Source organism: Equus quagga, chromosome 9, assembly GCF_021613505.1.
Source record: "Equus quagga isolate Etosha38 chromosome 9, UCLA_HA_Equagga_1.0, whole genome shotgun sequence".
Classification (NCBI taxonomy): domain Eukaryota; kingdom Metazoa; phylum Chordata; class Mammalia; order Perissodactyla; family Equidae; genus Equus; species Equus quagga.
This window is the reverse complement of record NC_060275.1, coordinates 22744737-22764607: the sequence shown is the minus strand read 5'-3', so window position 1 is coordinate 22764607 and position 19871 is coordinate 22744737. Positions and strand designations below refer to the sequence as shown.

The window sequence follows — 19871 nt, the reverse complement described above, 5'->3', positions numbered from 1 at the left end:
CATTAGAATGACAGAGAATGACCATATGGAATATCCTGCTAGTGAAATTGGAAGAATAAGATGGTTCTAACTTTGTAGTCAAAGGGAATATTACTGCAGTTATTCCAAGGAATCGTGTTCTTCTGGATAGTCAACCACAGCTCTTACGTTAATGTCCAGAAGCAAATTAGAAGCTGCATACCAATCTCGCATTTGTCTGGTCTACTTTTTCTGTAATATGGCAAGGGCTTTGTTTTTCAGCAAAAGACAGAAAAGAAACTTGGATAGAATACAATGAATACTGCAAGAGGCTTTTTTTTCCCTGGCTAAGAGCATAGCATGTTTACAGCAAAGAAATCAATTTTTTTATTAAAAAAAGCAGAGCCAGGAATTACACCCACAATAATAAAAGTAAGTGATTTATCTTTATAGTAATTTAATTCACAAGGCTTATACACCAATTAGTCATTTCTGAGTAGAAATCAGAGAACACTATGAAGTTACTGGACAAAACTGTGCTTATGGACAGGTTGAAGGATTGGGGCAGAAAAGTGATGATTTTTTTTATATTTGACCCTATTTCTATCAGTGTCATTTACTAGTATGTTATCTCATGATCATGAATAATAATTCTGTTCTCAATTGTTATTATTTTTTTTCAAGTATCCTGTATTACCGCCATACCATCTTTTCTTCTTTGAACTTGTGGTAAAACTTTAGAGGCTGTTATTTTGAACACAATGTGGGATGTGTGTTTGATGACGTAGAGAAACGAAAAGCGTGGACACATACATTGTCAAATGGAATGTATTTAAAGACTTATTGATGATGAGTAGTAAGAATTTCTGTTTCCTGGCAATGACATGGTGAATGTGTCCATTTTCTCTCCTGATCCGTTACTTATCTAAGTGGCAGGGGAAGCATTTTGAAGTTCCAAAATGCCAGTACGCACCCTGCAGGTGTTTTTCTGTTGTTGGTCAAGTTACTTAGACTTTGTGTGCTGGTTTCCTCAGTCCGTCAAATGAGCGTAACAAGCACTCCTGGCCTTCAGGAGAACGAGTGTGGGGGGAGAAAGCAGATGCTGTCAGTGTGGTGGAGGATGAACTACTTTTGAAGCAAGAATCAGGCATCTTAGGAAACAAAATCTAGTTTAAGATCGTTTTCTCTTTCCTGAGTAGGCTATTATTATAAACACTGGAAAATGTTTTTATGTGAAGACTATACTTTTATTTTCTGTGAACTATGTTTTACTTGATTTATACCTTTATTTTCTGTGAACTATATTTTATTATTAGACCTTGCGGAGAAACCCCTCACTGATACTAACAGTGTTCAATAAAATAAGCAGATATTGTTGCTTATGCTGCTAAATAATACACACCTAGGAAACTCACTTCTTAAGTGCATTACAAATAATTGCAGGCTTGCGCAGCCCATAATAATGGCACTAAATAGCATTTATTGAGCACTTACTATGTACCAAGCTGTATGTATTTTAAATGCACTGTCTCACTTGATCTTCACAGTCATTCCAAGGAGGGTGCTCTGATCGATGCCACGTTCCAGATGGGTTGGCACCCATGAGATGAAGTTAAACTGAGGCTAAGAAGGTTTACATGACTTGGACCAAATCTCTAAACAAATAAGTGACAGAACCAGGACTCAAACTGCCTGACTCAAAAGCATTTCTCAACCACTGTGCTGTATTACATCAGGTTGAGTGTCTTCCACGAGCTATCTGGTGAAAGTCAAGCACAGCTGTGAAAAATATCTAACAAGTGGAGCCACTCCCTCTAAAGCTGGAGACTAATTTTCTGAAGTCTAAGTCATTTCTCCACAGGCACTTATTGGCCGGAGAATCCCTCAGGGGTGTTTTTTTTTGTTTTTCCTTAAAACTATAGAAGTTTGAAAGTCTACCTTTTTTTGACTTACCCTTCTTTGTCTCTGTGTGTGCATGTCTTTCTGTCTCTCTCTCACACACGCATATACATATACACACTTACACACACGCACATTAGGTCTCTTTATGTTTCTTTGTCCACTGTCTCTCATGGTTTTCTTTCTCTTCAACTTATGTCCCCCACCTCAGCCATCCAGAGTTGCCCATAATACAGAGAGAATGTATATGATGTGTATTTGATTTAAAATATATATTGAATTGAATAATGGTAACTCTTCCAATAATTTATAGGTGGAACAATTTGTTTTCTCTAAAAACAAGTTGCTTCATATCTAAGTGTAGGTCTCCATTGCTTTGCCTGGCTTCCCTGAGAGTCGGTGAGCAGACTAGGTTTGATTAATATTATTAATAGGATACATATCAGAGGTTCAGAAATCATAATAAATAAATTGTTCAAGATCAACATTATAATAACAGCAAAATAGAATTACTTGGATAAGTCTATTTAGCTAACTAGATAGTGTTATTGGAGCATTCGCTGGTTTGGAATTTAGTGCTGTAAATTAGCAATTTAATCAATATATATCAAGTGCCAAGAGAGAAACAATATTGCCAATTGTGGCTGAATAGAAAGAATACCAGACTTGGAATCAAAGACATAACTTAGAATCTGGCCCTTCATTTTTCCTTTTTTTTGAGGAATATTGGCCCTGAGCTATCAACTGCCACCAATCCTCCTCTTTTTTGCTGAGGAAGACTGGCCCTGAGCTAACATCCATGCCCATCTTCCTCTACTTTATATGTGGGATGCCTGCCACAGCATGGCTTGAAAATGGCCCTTCTTTTTATTGTCTGGGAGATCATTGACAAATAAAAGAGTGTGTCTAAGCCTCAATTTCCACATCTCCAAGTTAGTGATAAAAATACAGATTTCTTGAGGTTATTAGGGAGGTTAAAGAGGTAAAGTATATAAAACCACTTAAGTATTTTTATACAGATTTTTCCTTCTTTTTTCATAGTTAAAGAGAAATCGTCCTTGTTTCCTCATGGAAACATAGCCACAAGATTGTCTGGAAAATGTAATCTGTATTTTGCCAAGACATTAGCCCAAGAAATGTTCATGGATTTTCTTATTGATGAAGAAGTGGAGAATGGACAGTGGGAGAACACTGTATTAGTCAGAGTTTTCCAGAGAAACAGAACATATATATCTGCATATGTGCATATATATCTGTAAGCTGAAGCCCAGGAAAACCGATGGTATAATTCAGCCCAAGTCCAAAGAATCAATGGAGCTGATGCTGTAAATCCCAGTCTAGGGGTAAGAGAAGATGAGAGAAAATGTCCCAGCTTAAGCAGTGAGGTGGAAAAAAAAAAAGGAGGTGAATTCATTTTTCTTCCACCTTTTGTTTGATACAGGCCCTCAGTAGATTGCATGATGCCCACTCACATCTGCTTTCCTCAGTCCACTGACTCAAATGCTCGTCTCCTCCAGAAGCACCCTTATAGACACACCTGAAAATAATGTTTCATCTGGGTACCCTGCGGCCAGTCAAGTGGACAAATAAAATTAAGCATCACAAACTCTAAGGGTTTCTCCCACTATATCTACCATATTACGAAATGCAAAGGGACTTGGAGAATTCAAAGATCCCAATCTTCATGAAATATTTACCCATAAGTAAAGTAAAAATAAATGGAGGTGGTGATTTGGAGAAAATATTTTTATACTTGTTTCAATGGTCTCCTACTTGCTTTTCTTCATATATATGTAAATAATGTCATAACATCTATATTTTTCCGGGTATCTCATTTACCAACTTGGTTTCCCACACACATTATTTCATAATTTTAAATTTATAAATGTTAGACACAGTCTTTGAACTTTTATAGCTCTCCCCATATGGACACACACACACACACTCACGTCCTCACCATGATATTTCTCACGTTGATGGAAATTTTGTCATACGTTAAATATTCAGCAAACTCTCTCTAAATTCTACCTTCAAGGATAGAGAAAAATCAGCAAACTTTTCATTTCCTCTGTAAGCATTAATACTTAAACCCATGGATAGGAGCCCAGTTAGTCCATTACCAGATTTAATGGTTTTTGAAGGAATCAGTTCAGAAATCATTATAGCTGGTGGGTAAAGGATGAGACCAGGAATACGTAAGCGTTCTAGTATTGAGCATTTGTTAAAACATCCATTAATCAGGTGTTAACCTTACTATTTATAATCATAAGCAAAAATACAGCACACTGGAAATGAGCCTCCTTGCTACGATTATTCATTTGAGAATCAGTCAACCACAGACTTCTCTGACATCAAAAAGGCTGAGAGAACAGTGGGTGATTGCTCAGGAAATTTATGAGACCAGCATGAGTATCTTTCACATTTCACAAAAGAAATACAACAAATCCTTTGCTGACAAAGCTCTAGTCATTACAGATTTTATATTCCAGTTTACAGAGGAGGAGCTGCTCTCAAGCAGATGGCTTGTTTTATCACAGAACTTTCTTGCAGGAGAATCTCTTAGGAGAAAAACTTTAAAGAGATCTGGATTGAATCCTGACTCTATAGAGCTATAAGCTCTTTGACCTTGGCAAAGATGTTTAATCTTTTTTGCATATCATTTCATTGACCTTTAAATTCCCTCATTTAGCCAGTCATTTTTTCATTCAACAAAAAGTTTTTAAATGTTTTCTATATGCCAGAAACTATGATAGGCACTGGGGGTATAAAAAATAAAGAAAAATGGTCTCTGCCTTCAGAGCAAAAAGGATACTCAATTCTCATGGATGGCACGTGAGTTAAAGGAGAGACCATGTATAAACAATTATCACTGTTCTGAAACATCCTGGTAATTATATCATTCTCTTTTGGAAAGAATTTTCCATGGATTGTCTCTTCCAATTTCCTCCAAAGGCGGTGGACTTTAGTAATAGACCCACCTACGTGATTTTAGCAACACACATGGCCACCCAGCTAAAGGCGAGTTTCATGCATGGCCTTCTTCACAGTTGTGGATGGCCGTGTGACTAAGTTCTGGCCAACGCAGATAAGTAAACGCGACAATGCCAGCCTCAGGCCTTGACCCCTCACTGAATGTATGAGCACATGTGAACAGTGAGGCCCCTTTCTCCTTCTTGCTAGCTGGGAAATGACAAGGAATTGACTCAGAGATGGAATCACAGAGGATGGCAAAGCCACATGACCAGCACTGGACTGCTCACTTTTAAATTCTCACTTCTATTTTATTTGAACTGCTATATTTTAGCATTTCTTTATTATAGAAACTTGGTCTGTACCCTAACTAATACAATATATTTGTGACAAATACATTCATATTGTAGTCCTTGTCTTGAATCTTGGAAAGGATATCACTTGTTAACGCTCATCACTGAAAAATATTTTTTGATTTATTTTTGAAACTACTACTATATTATTTAAATATCTCTCTCTAATTATACTTCCCTACTTTATTATTTTTACTTGCAGTAACTAACCTGCAGGAAAAATTGCTTATATTCACAAAGGAAAAAAAAATCTTAGTCCTTGTTGATAGCCCTCCTATTTCAAGTAATGCCCAATAAAATAAAATTCTTAAACAACAAAATAACTAGAATACTCTCTTTGGGATTTCAACCTTTTATTATGTTTTCACAATATTTTTACATTTCTTTATTCTTCAGAGAACCCAGGTAGTTATAAAATTTGACAAAGTCTAGAAATGGTATTTAGATGAGTTCTATATATATTTCTGAATTTATTTTCCAGGCTTGATCTTTCCCTTTTCTGTGACACATAAAGAGTTTCTAAATATAATGGGCTGAACTAAATATGACTTATGAAACTGAGAATGTTCCTTTCCTTAGTGTAGTATGTATAGGGGCACACATAGACCAATGTGATGATTAGCCAACAGAACGAAATTTATAGAAAGAGGTAAGTGATGGCCCTTCTGAGTTCTTTCCCTACGATGTTAAACAGTTATTCCAGTGATACTGCTGTTCATATTGTCTTTTGGAAATTTTCGTTGAGAAAGACTTTTAGAAAGTACAGCACACCCTTCTGAATTCCTTCACTGATAGAAAATTTTATTGACGGATTTGATTTAATACAGCAACCAACAGTGATTCAAGGCCAAATCTTATAAATAAGATGAACGACAACTTATAAATCAATATTTCACATCAACAACGTGTTAAAATGGCGAGATTATCTTTCTACTGGCAGCTTGTTTTAAGTTTTGTTTCTCCCTTAAGTGATATATTCAAAATGAGGAACAAATACCAGAGACATTGCGTGCCTTATAAGTTATTCCAGGGCCAGGTCATCTGGTCAGAAGTGTAGTCTCGGTCCCCAATTTTCGAAGGGAGTGGGGCTGACGAGCATCAGAGGAAAGAGAATGACTGATCGGAAGCACAATTTTATTTCCTCCTGTAATCTACAGAGTCAGATGAATGACCATTCTCAATGTTATTGCAGGGCACAGGAGTGGTGAAGTACAGATTTAACTTTTGTCACAGCTACAGCAGGGTGATAGCTCCTGCAGGCTTTTAAGAGACAGAATAGGCATCAAAGAGAAAGTTAGGATCCCCTCCAAACAAGAAAGTGAACAAAACTTTAATTAAATCTATAATGAATAGTCATAAGAGGTGGCATTCAATATAGGTCATAATAATAAAACAAATACCATTTATTGAATTCTGACCTCGTATCTAGTTGCTTTAAAATATAATATCAACAATGTAAATCTTAAATAGAGGTAATACAATTCACATTCACAGATGTAAAAAAGATAAACAAAGATGGAGCTTAGAGAAGATAAGAAAATTGCTTTAGAATATATATACTTCAAGTAGTCAAATTCATTTCTAGCTTCGGAGGGTCTAATCCCAGTGATGTGGCCTTTCCACTCTTGCTGACTTCTCACTGAATTTTCACCTCCTTAGGACAAAATCCCTGTGGAAGGAAAAACTCTGCCCTTCTGAGCCTGGAAGCTAAGAGCTCAGCAATTCTCACCGGAAGCCAGGGGCCCTGTGAATTCAGGAAGGTCATACTGAGGCAGGGTTCTAGGTTTCTTTTGAGTTTATATCTCTAAATGTTCTCTGACTACTTACTTTCTTCCCACTTCTCACTAAACCAGAGGCTGAAGAGAGCCCAGCCTAACCACTGTTTGTCTCCCCACAACTGGGTAGGTTGCTATGTATCATCTCCCTTTGCTGACAGTCTTTCGGCAGAATTTTCCAAACGTGCAGCTGTATGGCCATTTCAGTCAATTTAAAGCAAACATGGACAAAATTGTCTATTAAAATCCAGATGTATGCCAGTAATTTATAATTCAGTATATTTTACTGAAATCAATGAGTTTATTTGCTTCTTATTTCACTGGCTCCCTGATCTTAACAGCATTCTTTACTTTTCCCATACATCTACTGACTATTAGTATTAATGTTGACATTTGGTTGAATATAGGCTCAGGTAATTTTAAGCCCATTTGGTTTTTTCAAATTTTTCTCTCCCTCTCCTACCCATTCACCCCAAGATAATCTTAATAAGTAACTAAAATGCCAGTTGATTTTCTTGAGACCTTAGATCAGAAGATATATTTGTTGATGATCAAATGGCCTAACACTATACTTCTTGTGCTATTTTGGTAGTTATTAGATTTACCAGATCTTTATTCTTACCTAATTATTTTCACTTCATTTCTTCATGTTTTATTAAAGACTGAAGGTAAAAATGAGTTTGATTTTGCAGCCACCTTAGAATTATTATTAATTTAATGTTCCTTTCCATTATTAACAAAGCTATTTTCCATCAAGACATATTGTCCTGAGTCAAGTATATATTCAAATGAATCCAAATTTTAGATCACAGAATTGAAAACCATGAGTACTTGAGAGTTTGATCTGTTGAGGCAATCTTATTGCCATGAGGATAGAAATTAATTAAGATGTGCTTAAGAAATCAAATCAGATACAACACAAATGCTTTACTTTTATTGTCTAGTGTGATATATGTAGGCAGGTTGCAGAATAGGTTATTAAATTAAACTTCAGCCCAGGTTATAAAATCATAGTATGTAGTGCAATGAATTATTTCACATTTGAAGAGAAAAATAGCAGCAGGAATCCTCACATTGAATCCGCTCCATCTGCCCTTGGCATTGTCCTGAAGGCCTTAGTAACTATGGCAACACCATGGGAGAGAAAGGTAAACAGAGCTTCCAATCCAAATAGGTGTGCTGTCCAACGTGGAAGGCACTGTCCAAATGTGGCTATCTAAATTTAAATTAATTAAAATTAAATAAAATGAAAAAAAATCAGTTCTTTAGTCATGCTACTCACATTTTCAGTAATCTGCTCAACAGCCAAATGTGGCTAATGACCACCATATTGGATAGATAGATATGGAACATTTACATCATCACAGAAAGTGCTGCAGGACAACACTCTTGTGTAATGCTTAGTGGGCCACCTTAAATGGGGCTTAGTCTAAAGACAATGAAAAAAGCAGAAGCAACAGAGCAAGAGTACATAGAGAAATTACAACTACAATTCTAAGCAAATACACACATATACACATGCAGGCTGCATGCCACTTGAGTGTTTGAGTATCGTCTATTTGGCATACTGGGTAATTAAAGGTTGCATTCAGATATTAAATGGCATTGCCCAGATGAAGGCAGGAGCCTGACTGAACACAGAAGCTGACAGATTGAGGGGGCTACTTTGACACACACACGTGCACACAAAGACACACACACACATAAAGTCTCAGACACTTGTTGAGGGAAAAGGCAAAATTGAAGTATAAAATAACGGTCATCATGACATATGCTAGTATGCCATAATTTTAGGAGAAAAATGGTATTTATATGATGTTGATATATATTACTAAAAAGTGAAAAATTCAATTTGGGCTCTGCTGAAAGTGAGGCATAGTGAATCCCCAAATTATTTCTGTCTTGTGTCTTTATTTCTACTTTTCCAATTCGAGGAGAGTGCAGACCCTTTGGGGCCTCTTGCCTGTGCTGCCTTACTCAGTCCTTATCCTGCAGTGACCATGGACTGGCAAGGGGGACAGACCTGGCTTTGAATCCAAGCACTGGTACTTGGTGAGCTCTATGACCATCACTAAGCCTTTATTTTCTAATCTCTGGAGTGGGAACCATCACTGTACCCATCTCTTAGGGTTCCCGTGAAGATAAGTGAGATAAAGCATGTCCAGGTTGGTGTCTGGTGCAGCCAGTTCTCTACACAAGGACACCAGTCATTATCCTGACATGTGCTCTCTTTCCTCAGCATCTCTGTATTCATTTGCTTATCATTCTTTCTATTTATGTCTTCTGTTTTCTAGTCCCTTCTACTTCCTTCTTTGCTTCCCCTCTCTCAGAAACCCAAAAGAATGAGTGGAGTGTAAGGAAAAGAATGGGCCCAGGATGTAAAGAAAAAGGAGAAAGGAAGTAGGAAGACAGGAAGGGATGGAGGGCATTCATAAAAGGGAGAGATATGTTTCCTCTTTGAGTTCCTAACCAAAACATTTTATTTTACTTTTTTTTATGCTAGGGAGTCAGTTTGACTGACTTTTTAAACCAAAGGAATGATTTGTTTGCTTGAATTAACTAAGTGAACAGTATTTCTTTTTCTTGTTAATTGAGTCCTTAGATGGTCATATAATATTTCCACCTTGTCTTTTATTTAACCCAGCTTTTCTTTGAGAAATATGAACAAAAAGAGGAAAACCTGGATGTTTGGTTATATTGTCTCTGGTAATTTCTTGATGTCAAGCTTTGCTGAGAAATCATTTCATTAAGTGCTACATTTGTAAGCTGCTTGCAGTGCTTTGTCATCAAAGCATTTACTGGTCATTTCTCCAACTCTGAGGGCTCTCTGCCAAAGCACCCCTCATCAACTGAAGCAGGTGAGGAAAGTTTATCCTGCCCTAATGGGTGACCAATGCTGCTCTGCAGAATGGTCCAGAAAAACCTCAGATTTTCTAGTCCTGGCTTTACGGAGGAGCAAACCTGAGCACGTGTAAGGTACTCAGTTCCTCCTGCGTCTTCCCCGGCTGAGATGATTACAACCTCAGTGTCTCCAGTTCTAACACAGAAATGATCGTCCCTGCCCTACCTACTTTGTAAGATTTTGAGATAAATGATGAAAAATCACACCAACAGACTCAAAATCTAGGTGTCATTCTTGATTTTCCCCTCTCCCCATTGTCCCTCTGAATACATCTACAAATTATGTTACTCATACCCATCTTCGGCTCTTCGTTTGTGCTATACCCCAGTCCAGGTCTTTGAGATCTTTGCCTGGATGACTACAATAGCCTCTGGTGTACCCACTTTCAACATCTTTTCCATATTTCATGGACTACATGGTTCTGAGAAATTAATTTCCTTAAAAGCACAATTTGAAACTTGTTCAAAATGTTCTTCAACTCACTATCTCTTATTCAATAAAAGGCAACTAATACAGAGGATAAGAGACTGAACTTTGGAATTAGAAATTCTCCCACTTACCTATCAAAGGGGGATAATCATTCATCCACTCAACAAATATTTATTAAGTATTTACTATACACCAGACACTGGACTAAGGTAAAGACTAAATACAATAAGGGATGTGAGGTAGTTAACAAAGGGCCTAATTAGACATTCAACAAATGCTACTACTAAGAGGAGGAGGAGGAAGAGGGGGAGAAACTGTCATTGTCTTCAAGTTTTGATCCTAACATACATGATGCTACAACCACTATTAGCTGTTCACTTGCGTTTGTTTAATCCACTCTTTCTCCTCAACCTTTCTTCATCAAAAGATTCAGCAAAACTGCCATCTTCTCCACAAAGCTTCTCTGATTCCAGAACACCCTGCTCTATTCTTTTTAAAACTTCCAAGACGGCTTCTTCATTAAAAGATTCATCAAGGGAAATAAGGCTTTAAAAAAAAAAAAACAAAACGTTTCCATACCCTAGAAACATATAGCCACGTCTTACACACAGAAGATGTCCAACTGTAATCGATGAGCGAGTGAACAAATGAACGGATGAAGAATAATTGAATGTGATTATTCAGTGAGAGGAGGAAACGTTGCACAATCTCTTTGGATTCATTTTTCACGAGCCTATAGGTATTAGAATGTGCAATTTGGGAGCAAGAAACCTGAGTTCTATGTTCAGATTGATTAGAGACTTGTTATTTGACCTTCACTGAGTAATTTGGCCTTTCTGAGTCTCATACATTCGTCAATTCAACAAATATTTGTTAGGCACAGTCTATCTGCCAAGCACTGGAACATTTCTTATAAAGTTTATTTTTACCTAATTTCCCCCTCAGTGATAGACCTTGGTAGATTAAAGAAAATTTTCTTCGATTCTCTTTCTTTGGACTCAAATACTTCCTCACACAGACTAGCTGAGTATCTGGTGCCTGCGAGACTGGTTAATGAGCAAGTCATGTTGCAGTCTGACTAGTCTCTGGACAGTGTTCCTAGAAAAGGAAAAAAAAACCACACAAACCCCACATAAGGGTGCTAGTTAGGTTAGCTATTAATTAATTTCCAGTGAAGTATATGTAATGAAGTAGAATTGAACATTGAATGTATTACATAAATTGCATCTTTCTCGGATATGAATTGCTCATCCTTTTATAAGATCAATGCAATCAGCTGTATTTGCTATCCAACCATTACACTTAATTAAACGGTTCAGGTCCAGTGGAGTCAGAGGTGTCCAGTCATATTTACCATCTGACAGTCACCCGGTGGCCTGTGCTCTGTGCTTGTGATAGCCCTGGTTCACTGCACTGAGCAGGCATCTGCACGAGGAAAACAGCTACCACTCTAATTTTCTCTAATTGACTTGTTGGCAGTGCTAACAGAGAGGGGAAAAGATGCAGGGACGTGGAGACTGGGCCCCAACAAGCACTTGGCATGAATGGGGCCACTGGCTGAAGTATGTAATCTGTAATGAATAAAGGACTATGGACTGTCAATCTGGAACATGCCAGTGGCATTTAATTCACACAAAATATTAATTAAAAATAATGATGTTCTTCTCACTGGCTCTTGTTACCAAGTACAGCATCTTAGTCTAGCCCCTGAAGAGCTGTCTGGAGATCTCTTGATTCATTCCCTCAGCTTCAGAGAGTCATATTCATCTCACTGCCTTCAGACAAGACTCAAAAAGGCTCTTGGAATAATGGGTCTCTCACCTACCCAGTGTCTGGGGCAGGAGAACCAAATATTCTCCCGATTACCCATTCCTTGTCTTTACAGCCCTGTAATCAATGTGTGAATTTATTCCCTTTTTTCCCAGCCACAAAGAAGGCACCAGCCAGGACCCATATATTTTGGATGCTCAAAGAGTTATTAAGTATTTCTTCAGCCTCCCTTATCCCAATCTGATGTATTGTAAGAGGAAGGTTGGCCAAACAATGATGAAAATATGATCAATCATTTGAAATCTGTGGAATTACTCAGAATGTCCACAATTAAAAGTGTCCATGGACATCCACTGAAATCCAAGTTATTTCAGTATGATTCAATCTCAGTGAATTCAAATGAGAAAATACCACTGTACTTTATTTTTCAGAGGCAATTGATAGATTTTCAAGACTATGTATCTGTGACATTTCAGCAAATCCAAAAAAATCAATTTACTGTCATAATTGTCATTAAGTGTATTCCTGAACAATAAGGTTTGACCATAATTAATGATTAATTCATTTGGAATTCATTATGATAATATTAAAACTGTTTAACTCATTTGATGCCTCTAGACAATTCTAGACAATTCTTTTGTGATTTACTGGTTTTAAAGTTTAAGAGCTCTGAGCATGTGCGGGAAAATAGCTCCACATTGCCCTCTAGCGGTATAGTAGTAAATGACACCCTTCTTTTGTATGGGGAGAAAACCGTCATGGCTCCCCACTCTCGCTGCATCTTTCTCACTCGATACACGCTCAAATGAGTTGTCTCCATCACAATATATAAGGGGATCAAAGCAATATAGTCAAATTACTAACTGACGACAGGAAAATACTGGACCAATAGGTCTCCAAGACCCCTAGCTCTGTACAATATTCCTATACCAGTTTCAACTCCATTGCAAATCAGTTTTACCTTTCCCTAGGCTAAGCCTTTACCAGTTTTTATTTAAATTTAAGCTTGGTCTCCCCTGAGGTGAGTTAGAATTTGTGGAGTTTAGCGATTAGTGCAGTTCATTAACCAAACAGCTAGTAAGTTATAAAACTCCAGAGTCTGCTGACATACCTCATACCACGGCTAGACGTCAAGTGGAAGAAGCTGCCATTGCTCAGAAGACTAGAGACTTGATGGGTAGGGATATTAGCAAGAGTCAGTATTGAAATGACAATTACCTCACACTTACCGTGGGGGAGAGATTAAGAAATGATGACTAGTGCTCAGGAGCTAGAGAGCAACTGTAATTCAGGTTGAGACAAAAATTCACACCAGTAAAATGAGAACAAACCAGATAAGGTACATCTTTTCTTTTGTGTTTTTTAAATGAGAAATAGTATGCACTCCAAAAAGACTGAATGCCAGAGTACAGTGATGCTGTGAAGGCTCTTAGAGAGTGCGTTGTCTGGTTACATATCCAGTGGGCAGCTGGGAGGTAGGACAGAGTGGTGAAGGGATGAATTCAGCATCACATGGACCAGGCTGACCACCTGTAAGCTGCACCTGTTAACCCTGAGCAGGTGTTCAAGCGTTCTTGATGAACTAGACCGTTCTTCGCTCTGAATTCCAATCTAAATTGGAGAGGTCAACATGAAACAATCATACTCAGTCACTTTGCATCAATGAGCACCTGCTTTGTTATGTTATATTCACCCTCCTTACCACATAATACAGTTTCTAATGAGCGGCTGTTGACATTATGGGTGACATCTTGAGTAGGGAAGTCCAGACTTCATTATCTACTTTTCCCACGCTAGGTGTATATTTGCATGTAGTTGTGTTTGAAGGAATCTGATGTTATAGACTAGTGGCCCTAGGCCTAGTTTCAGTTCAGAAATATGTTTTGTTTGGCCAGCACAGGTTTATCTTGTTTATTTAAATTATTCGCCAACATTTGAAAATTTGATGATTTCACATAAAAATGTGGATTTCCAGAAAATCTCACAACACCAGCCCTGCCTTCCATATGCCAGTAATATCTTAGAGCTGAGTGGTGGCTCCCTCTCCTCCTTAGATGAATTACTGTCTAGGATCCTGCCTGCCCTACTGCCTCTGATATACTGTGGCCAAATTTCTCTCTCTCTCTTATTCTTCATCCCTCTCTCAGACTTAAAAGCAGAAACAAAACAATCAAAACCTTCACTCCTAAGCATGTGAATTTTGAATTCTTAATCTCTCACTTCCTTGACAAACAAACACATAGAAAAGTGCAAATATATAGGATATGACTGTTAGGTGAAACCAAATGCAATTTGACCCACAAAAAGGTAATTTTATATGGTTTGAACCTAATGTCAATGTTTATATTGTAGTTGTGTAGATAAATCACTTTTTTGAAATCAGACTTAGTCTCCACTCCAATAACTATAAAGGATATTTTTCCTAGTAGAAAAGTATTTTGCTGACCAATGTAACTGTGTTTGCAACATTTCCCTTCTTTTTTTCTGACCTGTTTTCTCCTCCTATCATCCTTCTACCTCTAAGCTCTACCCATGACTTCAAACCCTAGCTGCAAGTCTGTATCTGCCAAGAAGTCTTTGATGACCCAATCCCTCATTTATTTTTCAGTCCTCTAAGTTTCTATAACATTCATAAGGTGTCTTGCACACTTTACTGCTTAATTTTATGTAGTCTTTCCTTGTTTTCTCTGCCCAGAATTATGATTGTAAGCTGACAGCAACGGTCTATCTTTTACAAATATTCTTGGATCTCCAAGAGTGTTTAACACTTGTTGATTGATTACTTTCTAATTAGTCAACTAGTTTGGCAACATAAATTAAAAAATAAATACCTCCTCTTGTGGAAGAAGCAATTCACTGAATAGAAACCCTGTGACTACATTACATATAATTTTATTTTCTTCTTCTTCTTATACTGTGGTGCTTGTGTCATTGTGGTTTGGAATGTCAATATCTTTAATGCTAATATTTAGTCACATAAAAATTTCATGGAGGAAAATCCATTTGATCAATTTGCAAAGAATACTGTCAGAGATAAATTCACCCATTTTTAAAGATTTCTTATTGTAAAGTAAAACTCAGATACAGAAAAACACATGCAACAAATGTCCGGAGTAATGACTTATGATAAGTCAGAATTGAACCTGTTCCTTTGCTCTTTTTCCCGCAGACTGGCACTGGATCTAGAGGCTTGATCAGACTGAGTGTGTTCGATCCCTTTGGCAAGACTCTAGAGGGTAGTGTGTTTTCATTAGGAGGCATATAATGTCTAGATGTCTTTATCTGAGCAATCCTGAATGGTTCATGCCCAGAGCCATTTGTTCACTGGGGCTGCAAAATAGCAAAATTTGAACTCTATCATTGGATTTTTATTTGTTAGTCAGAATAATACTGTAAGGAGAGACTTTCTCATATGTTGTTTGATTACAGAGTGATAGGGTTTATTTAAGAAAAACATGGTAAATATTAGATTCTTTACCCAATTTTCAAGATAATCATTTGGTTCTGTCAACCTTAGAAGTGACGAGCTCTTATTCTTCTTTACAATATCCTTATGAATTCATGCAATTATATATATTTGTTGGGTTTCGGTTCATTGCAACGCTTATCTTTATGGAAGCTCAGAATGTGCTCATCTTTGGTCTGTGGGCAACTCTTCAAAGTGATTCCTGAATCTATTTGACCTGATCTTATTGGTCTTTGGTTGTTTCCTTTCTATCTAGTGTGTCAAGATGTTTCAGGCTCGATTAATATGTTTCCTACCTCAGACCAGACATCAACCAATTCTCAAGAAGCCCTTGTTTCCTGCAGTGCAAAATGTTTTTTCAAAATCCCAGTCTGGGTGCTGAGGGTGCTTGTTGTTAAAGAGTCAATGTTTCTAGACTTCTGTGGTGGACAGAGCTAGAACAGAGATAAAATACTTTTTGAGCTTAAACTGATTTTTCCAGTTGAATCTTGGGAACACAAGGCTTGACTTAACCTCTTCTGATTTACATCTGTATAACCTTCCATCCATGCCAAGAATCTGATTCTCAAGGACACGAGGAGGATAGAATTAGAATTTCTCAGGATTACTTATCTCCTTTATCCCATATTATATTAGTCTCAGAACAATAATAATAATAGTATCACCATCAATAATAATTATTGAAACATTTATTTTTGCATATACTGTCCCTATTCTCCCTAATTTTGCCTTCTGATTGTAGGATATCTACAATACCAGAACATGTACCTGTTACAGAATAAAGTCTCTCCCTTTTTAACCCTCCCTTTATCTTAGTTCATCAAATTTATTGTTCACCAGTTAGCTGTTAGGTCGGTATCTCCTCTGGTCATTTCGGATGTCTAAACCTCATTTTCTAGTAGTTCTTGGGACCAGGGGAACAATATTTCCTGATTGCTTGCAAGTTCATAACAGTTTGGGTGTACCCTTTATATTTAAAGTTAACTTTTGCTGGCTATAAAATCTTTGAATCATATTTTCTTACCTTGAATATCTCAAATAAATTACTCCAATTTCTTCTGACATAAAATGTTGCTGTTGGCAAAGTCTGTTAGTAATCTAATTTTGCCCCTTATAAATCATATATTCTTTCTGTCCAGATGCCTAAAAGATTTTTTAAGTTAGAAAAAATTTCTTGAATTCCCTTTTTCAGTATTTGTTCTGTTCCCTTTCTTTCATTTTCTTCCTTAAGGACGATCGTTATTCCTATGTTAGATCTTCCTTCTCTAATATTTGTCACTTTCTCCTGAATTCTTTTGTATTCTCTCTGATTTCTCTTTGTTTTGGTATTTTCTTTCCTCCTTGTTGTGGTTATTTATTCATTTCGAGACCCTTTATTTATAATTTTTTTTTCACTTACGTATAGTTCTTTCTTGGGTTATGTCACCTAATTTTTGAGTTTTTTCTAATTTATGTTACTCTTGCCTATCTGGCATTTCATTTTCTTAATGTTGTTTAGCTCATTTAGAAATAGTACAATGCAGGTTGATCTTTTTCTTGTGTATATTTGATCCTTTTTGTGTGTGTATTTGTCTATAGGAAGGATATTTTCTTCATTTTATTTAGTAAGGAATTTAACCTCCACAGATTTTTGTTGCTTCCTTTCATGTGATTAATTTCCCTACATTCCTAGAAGTTCAAATAGCTTTTCTTTTCTTTTCTTTTTATGCTTTTCTTCTTCTTCTTCTTTTTTTTTTTTTTTGGTGAGGAAGATTGGCCCTGAGCTAACATCTGTTGCCAATCTTCCTCTTTTTTTTTCTCCTCAAAGCTGCAGTACATAGTTGTATATCCTACTTGTAGCTCCTTCTAGTTCTGCTATGTGGGACGCTGCCACAGCATGGCTTGACAAGTGGTGCTAGGTCCACACCCAGGGTCCGAACTAGCAAACCCTTGGCCACCAAAGCAGAGTGAGTGAACTTAACCACTATGCCACTGGGCCAGCCCCTCAAATAGATTTTCTAAATACGTAGAAAATCTGCCATTTTTGTTAGACCGGGGCTTAAGGCTCAGCAAACTGCAGCCTGGGGGTCAAACCTGATCCAGGGCCTGTTTTTGTTTCCATGCCACTGAGCTAAGAATGGTTTTTATATTTTTAAAGAGCTGTAAAGAAACAAACAGGTGAATATGTGACAGAGTTGAAGTGGTGTGCAAAACTAAAATATTTACCATCTGGATCCTTTACAGAAAAGTTGGTCAACCCCTGACACACACACTAAAACTATGGCAGCCTGCTGTCTAAGTTTTCATGACTATTTTTCTGTCCTGCTTTTATCTGGACTTTCTCTTCCCTCATTTCTATTGTTTCTGTCCTGCTCATTTATTTATTTATTTATTTATTTTTCTGGTGAGGAAGATTGGCCCTGAGTGAACATCTGTACCAACCTTCCTCTACTTTTTCTATATGGGACACCATCACAGCATGGCTTGATGAGCAGTGTGTAGGTCTGTGCCCAGGATCCAAACCTGCAAACCCTAGGCTGCTGAAGCAGAGTGTGTGAACCTAACCACTATGCCACCGTCTCGGCCCCAAGTCCTGCTCAAATTTTAAATTTATTCCCAGTGGTTTGTCTCTACTGTGAACCCTGTCTTGGAAATGAGGCTTTGCCATTTAGAATATTTATATTTACTGGCATCAAACAGCTCTACTGCACTTTCTAGCATTACCTGGTCATTATTTTAGAATTGTCCTGTTTTCACGTTTGGTGCTTCTCTCCAATTTCTCTTACAGATGCTGATAACATGCAGATCTTAAGGTTGTTGTTAGTGTGTCCACATTCACTTGTGTTTTAGGGTTTGAAGACATACCTTATCACCTAGTTTTGTTGTAAATGTCCAGATGCTATTGGTTTTCTGTCTTGTCATTTCAGTCTCTTTTTAGGTGGAGATTCAGGAAGATCAAAAAACTATATTGCTACCATTGCCACCTTCTTCCCAGAATCGAGCTCACTCATTTTTAACAACAATTTACTTAATTGATTATATTAACTTTGATTTCAGGAAAATGTTTACCGTATTTCAGTGCACTAAATAAATCAACTTATTGTATTCTTTCTGTTTTCCTCCAGAGTCAAGTTCCCATTATGTAATCTCCCTAAAAGCTTTTAACAATGCAGGAGAAGGAGTTCCTCTATACGAAAGTGCCACCACCAGATCTATAACAGGTAAGCTAAAATAGTTAATCCTCTTGTGACAAGGTAGTCAGTGTTTGAATTATGGTAAAAAAAAAAAAAAACAACTAAACAACTAAGTAACTAACTGAAGCAAAATAAAACAAAATACAAAGAAAAGAAAGCCCCAAAATGAGTGCAGTCATATTCTGAGCTTTACGTGTGTGTGTGTAGACACACACAATTTATTATTTTTTCGGTTTTTGAGCTTAAGAGAGAGGAATTTAGCCTATAAATTAATCTGTGGACTTAGACAATATAGATCTTTCATTCTCTTTCTTTTCCCAGTAGTTTGATATTTTGGTGCCCCCATAGCTCTCTTCATTCTCCTGAGCAGCTTGTTTCAAATCAATGCAATTTAGGCAGGAGAGTGTCTGCACAAAGGCTGCCAAGTGCCCAGACTGACACTTGCTTCCTGCAGAGGGTCCTTCAAGCTAATGTGACAAAGATGAACTGACTTCTTGGGGCTGGCTTGGACGGGGCTGAGTCACACAGGTGGCTTCTTCCTGAACTGGGCCTGCAGGTCAGCCCGACACTGCCCAGGGCCTCTGGACATTAAAAGGAACGTCTGCTTCAAGGGCTTATCACTTGTAGGAAGTCCTATGTGAGTTGGACTGTGAAGGAAGCACAGGAGAGAAAAAGGGCTCAAGGAATTGAGAAAAGGATGGGTAAGGAAGTGAGATCCAAGCCATTTGTGGAGGCTGTTTGTGAGCAAGGCTGGGCTTACTCAAAAATGGAATAAGTAACATCTCTGTAGGCTCACTGGAAACTCACATGTTCAGAGTCCTACTGAAAAATCACATGACCACCTCCAGCTGTCTTGGGTCTGAAATCTGAGAGTAAAACCCAAGAGTTCCATCTTTTTATTGAATACTTTGATCCTGCCCCTTTTCAAAACTCACGACCCTCAGACCTCATTTAACTTATCAGCTATTTTCATCATAACAAAGATAAAGGACTTGAGAGTAAGATTTGACAGCAAGCACCAGAGAACATGGAAAATTCCTGGATGGCTGAGTATGAAGTCCTGACAAGTAGGAATAAATGAACATAAAATAAATAGTGGGACCCTGTGACTTCTGCTACCACCTAAATTTATGTGAACTTTGTACAGTTTGTTTTCCAAACCCAGAAGCTCCTTTC

At 37.5% G+C, this 19871-nt stretch overlaps 1 protein-coding gene across 1 annotated transcript in view; it reads left to right on the top strand.

Annotated features, from left to right (window-relative positions):
- The window catches only part of DCC (DCC netrin 1 receptor), a 707243-nt gene that overhangs the window by 567438 nt on the left and 119934 nt on the right, over nucleotides 1-19871 (top strand). The window contains exon 16 of the mRNA XM_046672042.1: nucleotides 18627-18722. Within this exon, the coding sequence (XP_046527998.1) occupies nucleotides 18627-18722 (96 nt within the window). The remainder of the gene's footprint in view (nucleotides 1-18626; nucleotides 18723-19871) is intronic.